Source organism: Mesoplodon densirostris, chromosome 9 (genome assembly GCF_025265405.1).
Source record: "Mesoplodon densirostris isolate mMesDen1 chromosome 9, mMesDen1 primary haplotype, whole genome shotgun sequence".
Classification (NCBI taxonomy): Eukaryota; Metazoa; Chordata; class Mammalia; order Artiodactyla; family Ziphiidae; genus Mesoplodon; species Mesoplodon densirostris.
The window spans coordinates 100,828,965-100,837,614 of NC_082669.1; the positions used below are offsets into that span (position 1 = coordinate 100,828,965).

General features: G+C 42.7%; 1 protein-coding gene across 3 annotated transcripts in view; it reads right to left on the minus strand.

Moving 5' to 3' along the window:
* Window positions 1-6,713, minus strand: part of BRAF (B-Raf proto-oncogene, serine/threonine kinase) — a 155,269-nt gene extending 148,556 nt beyond the window's left edge. For all 3 annotated transcript variants that reach the window (XM_060107620.1, XM_060107622.1, XM_060107621.1), the window contains exon 1: window positions 6,412-6,713. In XM_060107620.1, the coding sequence (XP_059963603.1) occupies window positions 6,412-6,531 (120 nt within the window). In that variant the 5' untranslated portion in view covers window positions 6,532-6,713. The remainder of the gene's footprint in view (window positions 1-6,411) is intronic.
* Window positions 6,714-8,650: the final 1,937 nt, after the last annotated feature.

Below are 8,650 nucleotides of genomic sequence, written 5' to 3' on the forward strand. Positions count from 1 at the left end.
GAAAAATTTTACAGATTATACTCCATTTAAAGTTACTATAGGGCTTCCCTGGTGGCGCAGTGGTTAAGAATCTGCCTGCCTATGCAGGGCACACGGGTTCGAGCCCTGGTCCGGGAAGATCCCACATGCCGCGGAGCAATTAAGCCCGTGCGCCACAACTACTGAGCCTGTGCTCTAGAGCCCGTGAGACACAACTACTGAAGCCCGTGTGCCTAGAGCCCGTGCTCCGCAACAAGAGAAGCCACGGCAATGAGAAGCCCGCGCACCGCAACGAAGAGTAGCCCCCGCTCACCGCACCTAGAAAGAGCCCGCGCGCAGCAATGAAGAACCAACACAGCCAAAAATAAAAAAATTAAAATAAATAAATAAAGTTACTATAAAATATTGGCTATATTCTCTGTTTTGTACACATTAACTCTTTCACTAACTATCTGAGTATGCATGTGCCAGATGAGGATTAAAAAAATGTACAAAACAGACAAAAACTGCTTCATGTATATAGGTATTAGAGCAACGCAAAATCTGTATTTCTTACAGTGCTAATGTGTTTTTTAAAAACAGTGCTAAAGCTCTATAATAATTGGAAAACCACCGCCCTACAGTACATTTGTTCCCAGTGCTGTCAATAACTGCAGCTACATTACAAGAATGAAAATGATGTTTCATTTGATGTTACAGAGCTTCCAGAAGATATAAAGTTAATTGAGTTCAGAGCAATTTTTATATTCTTTACCAAGGGCATTCCCAGGACCCAGAAAGAAATGTAATGTTATTGACCATCACTTTCCCTCTATAAGCATAGTCCTGAATGGGAAGGAACAAGAATAATAGTTTTTTAAGACCAAGAGAAAACATGGAAACCAAAATAATCTCAGAGGGTAAAGGGGAAAAAAAAATAACTGCTTACTGTTAGGGTGGAGGCTGTATTAAAGAGTTTCTTCTGACTACCCTGCTAATTATGCATAACAGTAAATTGGATTGGTAGACAAAAGAAAGCTGAAAAATAAATACTACCTCCCAGAACATGTCAACGTCTCTCCACCAAATATTTAAGGAAGGAATGGAAGAAATGAAGCTAAATTTTTGGTTCTTATATTAAGTATCAACAACACTATGACTATGAAAGCACTGCTTACGAAACAGAAAAGCTCCTAAACAGGCTCATCTATTTTGAATTCAGAAGTTGTATAACTACTTCTGATCCTGACTTTACAGAATAACCAATGTAGATGAACTGGACAAGGAGAATGAGTAAAGGACTTAAAACAATTCAACATTTGAGGAAGACAAAGTCCAGTAAGAGCCACTGACTATAAAGGCTTATTTCAAAGATAATTTGAGGCAGAAATATAGGAAGCATAGGAACATACTGAATTTCATAAAAGAGGATTATGACACAAAATGTCCACTAAGTGCTCAGCTAAATTAATATCAAGATGTCAAATTTTAAAAATGCACTTTTGCATTTCTAAAGGAGAAAAACAGCTTTATGGCTGGAGAAACACGAAGAACACTTAAGAGCTGTCGCATTCTTTACCAAGGTAAGCATCAAGTCTTAGAAAATGCTAACAAAGCAATGTAGCCTGCTCCCTCCCTTTCTTCCCTACCACTCACAGAACATAGGTTTCCAGTTGTTAAGACCTGATCAGCTTCCTAAACAGCAAAGCCAAAGACAGGGAATCAAGATAAATCAGACTTCTCTAGCCTGTTATCTTAATATAATTTTTCTGGCCTATTATCTAAATACAATTCAATCAAGTTTGCTTTCAGGTTCTACTACATTCAAGGATTCAAGTACTCAGTTCCAACATTCCTTTCTTAATCCGTTTACTGACAATCAATTCCTTTAATAGTCAGCATATATATGTGACTGATATCAGAAAAATTTCTAAATAAAGGAAGAGGTGAGCAGATGCCTAAAGGAGGGAGTTTATTAAATGATAAGAGAGAAAGACTACAGAAAGGGAACGCTAGAAACACCAAAGACACACAGTTATTTTATGGTTTTACCTAACAGGCATGTTTTGTCCACCTTTGAATGTATCTTAACAAGTATTAACAGCAATAGCCAGAACTACAGAAACACAAAGTTTAGTGGGCCTACCACTTTTTAAAAGTATGATGTACTCCAACCTGGTTTGGCATGATTCATAAAGATGTGTTTTAATACAGTGGACCTCATTATAAAGGATATTCCATCCCAGAATACTACTTAGTCGATGCATTATTATAATTATACAGCTTAACTAAGATTGGTGATAAGAGATCTTGAAAACAATACAATTTTAATTGTAATGCAATTTTAAGAGGCACCCTTCTACAAAAATAAAAGAAGAACAGTTAATAAACATCACACCCTGGCATAACACATTTTTTTAAATAAATGTATTTTTATATCATATAGTCACATTGTCCCTTATTATACCATATTGTCACAGAAAGAAAGTAACATCAGGGAAATACAAATGGTCAGAAGTAAACGTTTAATGCCAAAAGTATAAGCACATTTATTTGATAAATATTTAATAAGCTCCTGTCATTTACCAGAATATTCTATTTTGAGCATCTACAAAGTAATACTTACAAATACAGGACTTGAAATTTGTTCACTTACCAACGTAATTTTAAAAACTAAATCTACATTCTGTGTTCAAGATGTTTGATAACAAGAATAAAAAAAAATCATGGGCTTCCCTGGTGGCGCAGTGGTTGAGAGTCCGCCTGCCGATGCAGGGGACACGGGTTCGTGCCCCGATCCCGGAGGATCCCACGTGCCGCGGAGCGGCTGGGCCCGCGAGCCATGGCCGCGGAGCCTGTGTGTCCGGAGCCTGTGCTCCGCAACGGGAGAGGCCACAGCAGTGAGAGGCCCGCGTACAGCAAAAAAAAAAAAAAAAAAAAAAAAGAATAAAAAAAATCAGAAACAACCTAATATAAAAAAATTGTTAAAATCACAGTGTAGGGCTTCCCTGGTGGCGCAGGGGTTGAGAGTCTGCCTGCCGATGCAGGGGACGCGGGTTCGTGCCCCGGTCCGGGAGGATCCCGCATGCCGCGGAGCGGCGGGGCCTGTGAGCCGTGGCCGCTGAGCCTGTGCGTCCGGAGCCTGTGCTCCGCAACGGGAGAGGCCACAACAGTGAGAGGCCCGCGTACCGCAAAAACAACAACAACAAACCAAACCAAAACAAAAAAAATCACAGTGTATAAGTAAAATGTTTTACTACCTTGCTAAGTTTAAAAATATTACAAAACCACATACATTACCCAAGCATAAAAAAGGAGTATATGGACATACGCTAAAATGTTTATAGTAATTATGTCTTAGTGGCAAGATTACAGATAATTTTCTAAAACTTTTTGTACTTACATTTTTCTAATTTTTCAATAATAAATGTGCTTTTACTCTGAGAAACTTTTTAAAACCTGTATTTTACTGTCAAGTAAGGTAATTCTTTAGACACATTTTTTTCATTTCTTTCCATGCACTTGACAATTATATCTCTTTAAGCGCACAGAAGACAGTTCAATTAAAAGACCACAGTACATTTCAGTTTCCAGTGGATAAACAAATACCAACTTCAAACTTAAAATTATTTCTTGGAGTACTTTATTCTACCATCCATAACACTGATATCTATATTAGAAAGAGATTCTTTTTTTTTTTTTTTTTTTTTTTTTTTGCGGTACGCGGGCCTCTCACCGTTGCGGCCTCTCCCGTCGCGGAGCGGACGCGCAGGCCCAGCGGCCATGGCCCACGGGCCCAGCCGCTCCGCGGCATGTGGGATCCTCCCGGACCGGGGCACGAACCCGCGTCCCCTGCATCGGCAGGCGGACTCCCAACCACTGCGCCACCAGGGAAGCCCAGGAGATTCATTTTTAACCCTTTACTCCCCCTTCCCCCAGTCAAATACATTTATTATAAGTTCCTGTAAGAAAATATGGAGGAAAAACTACTATTCATCATTAACCATTAAAGCCTGGGTGGAGGAGGCAGTGGGAAACACTTCAAAGTAATTAAAATTAGTTGAGTATCCTTATGGTTTCAAGAGATACTAATATGCTTTCCAGTTATTGCCAATTTAAACTTGAGCTTTAAATTCATCTAGCCTCGAGGTTCTCAAGTATTGATACATGATAACTGCCCAGGAAGTGTGCCAAATAACAGAAACTCATGGCCCTAGCTCTCACCTACTGAATCAGAATCTTCAGAGAGTAGAGTTCATATAATCCAGCCCTTTCAAATAAGATAGCAGACATTGTACTTAACAAAAGGCTTTTCTATATCATTACAAACTGTTCTAATAACTCTGAAACAAAGTTCTCAACGAAGACAATGTTATAATCAGAGAATTACGATTTCATAACCCATGCCCATTAATTCACCCATTCTTCTAGATACAATTCAATAAAACCACACATGCACTACAGAGTAAAGCAAGCCTAGAGGCACCTGTGCAGAGTAAGACAAAGGCATATCCGATTCATGGAAAAAATAGACAGCAGATGGGACCCCTAGTATTTATCCATTAAAAACAATGTATCCTAAAAATAAATTTCCATGTCAACGGAACAAAGCTGTTTATAAATAAGAAGGAATGTGGAGGTGTGGGGAAGACAAGAGGAAGCTTCAGCAAGTAAGTACCAAAAGCCAGGAAACAAGGCAGAATGAATGGCAACTGGGGACAAGGGAAACAGAATAAACTAGGAAATGGAAGAAGGAAAGAGTGCTATCCTTAAAATCCAAGAAGTTGGGGGAAATGAACAGATATTAGAGGAAACTGATCTGAGCAGAAATGCAAACAGAAAAGTAAGCGGAAAGTGGTGTAAAAGATATATATATATTCATAAAAGATATATATATATGTATGTATACATGAGAAATTTATATGAGATCAAATGTGGTACAGAACACATCTTGGGCATAGATGGAAGTGGTATAAGAGAATGAAAAACAAATATTATTGTGAACAAACTGATACTGAATAGAGCAACCATATCTAATGAATTTCCAAAGTAAAGTTGATGAAGCAGGAAAAAGAGAATTGCATTGACAGAAGAACGAGACGTTATGAGAATTGGGAAACAAAATGTAAGTACTGTAGTAGAAAGGAAAGAACTTTGAGCAAAGTCAACAGAGCAAGTCACGTTATCTAATCAATAATTGTAAAGCACAGTTATTATACCATATATTATCTCATTATTTGTAAAGTACAATGAAGTGTATTATTTTTTGTAATACAATACCAAACACTAAGTGTAATAAATTTTACGTAACAAAAACCAAAATGTAAATAAAGTCATTTGACAAGGTGATAAGAGGCTAAATAATGGCTGAGAGAAGCAAGGACTGAAGACGAAAAAGTAAAAGAAAAAAACTGGGACAAAAAGGAAGACAACGGAAAGAAATCAATCACACCTATTTAAAAAAAAAAAGGTAGGGATAAACAAAGAGGTGTGGATGCACAATGGAAGTGCAAGTGAAACCTGACGGGATCTTGACAGCTTCACGATTCAGAAAGTAAGTAGCTCCAAAGCGTTCAGAAGGATTTGTGACGATAACAACGTTAGCGAGCGGTGAAATGAAGTAGAAGGCCTCAACAGGACTAAGATAAGAGAAGTGCAAAAATGGTCTTAAGTAGAAGCTGAGGTTAGAAGGCAGGCAGGTCCGACCACTGGCAAAGGAGCGGGGCAGCAGATGGAACTGGGATGGGGGTTACCGGTCGGCGACAGAATACGGACAAACATTAGGAATCGGGGGCCTGAGACCGGGATGGGAGAAAGAACGTAAACAGTAGCATTTAGGGTTGAAAAAGTAAAGACCATCCGCTGGTTAAAACAGGTGAAGAGCAATCTCCCCTAACAAGTAGAGAAGTGTAAGAGAGGGCAGCGGCCTGAAAAGAGGCAGTCAGGGAGAGCAGAGAGGGAACGATCGCCCCATCATCACCGTGACCGTGTAATAATTACATACAACGCTAACTCGGGCTGGGGTCCCGGCCCCGGCTACTGACCGACATCTTCCACCCAGATGCCGCCGCCAGCCTCCCCCGCCCCCCACCCAAAATAAAGAAAACATCCAGCAGACGCGAGGCTGGCTACCTTCAGCCAGCCGTGACCTTCTCGGACCACCCCTGAGTCTCGCCCCCTACTGATAGCCTCCTGCTCCACCACCGCTGCCCAAATCCCTCAAGCCCCAAGTGCGGGCCAGGGAAAACCCCCTGGGCCATTGTGTGTGTTTACGTAGCGAGGAGCTGCATGACGGAGAGGCACAGGAGGGGAATGCCCGTCTCCCAGCCCGCAGCGCCCAGAAGGGAAGGTGGCTGAGGGCACCAGAGCCCCCACCGCCACCTCTCTCCCCAAAATAAACATCAGCCAGCCGAGCCCCAAGACGGGAGGGGTGCAGGGCGCGCCGGCACTCACCTCCTCGGGAATGGCCGGGTCCGCAGCCGAAGAGGCCGCGGCGCCGGCCTCGGGCTCCATGTCCCCGTTGAACAGAGCCTGGCCCTGCTCCGCGCCGCCGCCGCCGCTCAGCGCCGCCATCTTATAACCGAGAGCCTGGCCCGAGCGACCGCTGCTGGGCGGGGAGGGGGAAGGGAGGCGGAGGGCGGGGGGAGGCGGAGGCGGAGGGCGGGGGGCGGCGGGGAGGGACGGCCCGGGCGGCGCCTGCGGCGGGAGGACGCCTGGGCCACCTCGGAAACCGGCCTGCTGCCCCCGGCGCGGCTGAGCCTGAGGGGATTGGGGGGAGGACGCTAGGCGGGGGGCGGGGGCAGGGGGCGGAGACGACTAGAAGTCGCCGCGGCAACGGCGTCACCCGCGTGTCACGGTCGTGACGTCACCTGAGGTGCGTGACGTGATCCTCGGAGCGCCCTGGCGCCGTCGTCAGGGGAGGGTACCTTGCCCTTCTGCTCACCTCCCAGCTCACACGTTTCCTCCGCTCGGCCGTTTCCATGGCTCCGATTAATTCTCTTCTCCTCCGTCCTAAGCCTGTTCTGTAATGTAGGATTTACTAGAAGAGGAGGACGGTGTTCGAGAAGAAGTTGAAATCCTAGAGGGAGAAAGACGGGAAGCCCATGCTACTTGTGTTATTTCCATTATAACGAACGTCTCCGTGTCATAAAAATAAGACTTGAAACCCCGAGGTAGCAATAGTCAAGCAGAATTTGATAGAAATATATTTAGGCAAAGCCAAGTTACGAGAATGATGCTTGGATCCTTTTCATTAAAGGATTTGGCCTGTTAAAGTGGGTCTAAATGAAAGTCTAAAAGCTTTTTTTGCTTCATCGTTCAGGAATAAAATGTTTAGTCTATTTTTCGTTTTCCAGATTCATTCAACAAATGTCAGTGGGTCGCTTTCTATGTTCTAGGGCCTGCACAAGGCATGGAGCATTCTAGACATTTGAAGCATCCAAACTTGAATCATTTTTATTTTTAAGAAAATCATTCAAAATATTTTAAATACTTTTGTCCTGCTCATAAACAATATTCCAATGAATTCTTTATGCCAAATATGCATGAAAACAAGAGAAGAGAGGTAAATTACCTTTGAGAGGCCCAATTACAGAATGGAATTAGTTAAAGAAACCCAATTTATTATTAAAAACACATGTATGTGAAAGGAAAGGGGAATATGAAAGGGAAAAAATCTAAGGAAGGGAGAAATAGGAGTGAGAAACAGTGGAAGTTACTGTGAGCTCCAGATTGTGTGCAGTTAATCACAAAGTAACGTAAACATCAAGTCCTGAGAAGCTTAAAGTGTACCACCCATAGGGGGAAAGTCACCAGTGACCTTCTTGTATTCACCATGATTCAAGAGATAGAAAGCCGTTCTACTGACTTCTGAAGCAGAATGTCTGTGTAAGGATAGAGTTACCATGAGCCCAGGAGCAGATCCTTACTCCCAGGGTAAGGAGTTGTGTATGAGACTGCTTGTTTAATCAGGATATTAATATTACCCTACCTTGAAAAATACAAAATACCACCTATAGAATGAGCATGGTATGCTTTGTTAGTTTCTTTATACTTGCCCTTCCAAGTAGAGAAGTCACCTTGAGGCACTAAATTTAAATCAAAAGGTGGCTTGACAAAAGTAGTGTACATGAAGATTATCCTAAGAGATAATGTCATCAAGCTATCCTAGTCTGAAGCACCCTTCTTTACTATAAGGAAATCTAAGCAGACAAACATAGAACCAGCAGCCAGTCATGGCACCTTTTCCCCGTGATACCATCAGAAATACAATTAGCAGAGTTTTTTAAAATTCCCTAACAGTCCTATTTCATTTTCTAAAAATCAGCCCCTAGAAATATTATATCATTATAACACTTCTTCATAACATTTAAAACTCCTAAGATTTTTATTCCATTGGTTTCATTTTAAAGTATAGCCTTCTTTTTTTTTTTTTTGCGGTATGCGGGCCTCTCACTGTTGTGGCCTCTCCCGTTGCGGAGCACAGGCTCTGGACACGCAGGCCCAGCAGCCATGGCTTACGGGCCCAGCCGCTCCGCGGCATGTGGGATCTTCCCGGACCGGGGCACGAACCCGTATCCCCTGCATCGGCAGGCGGACTCTCAACCACTGCGCCACCAGGGAGGCCCTAGCCTTCTTTTTAAAAAAATTTTTTTTATTGGAGTATAGTCGATTTGCAATGTTGTGTTAGCCT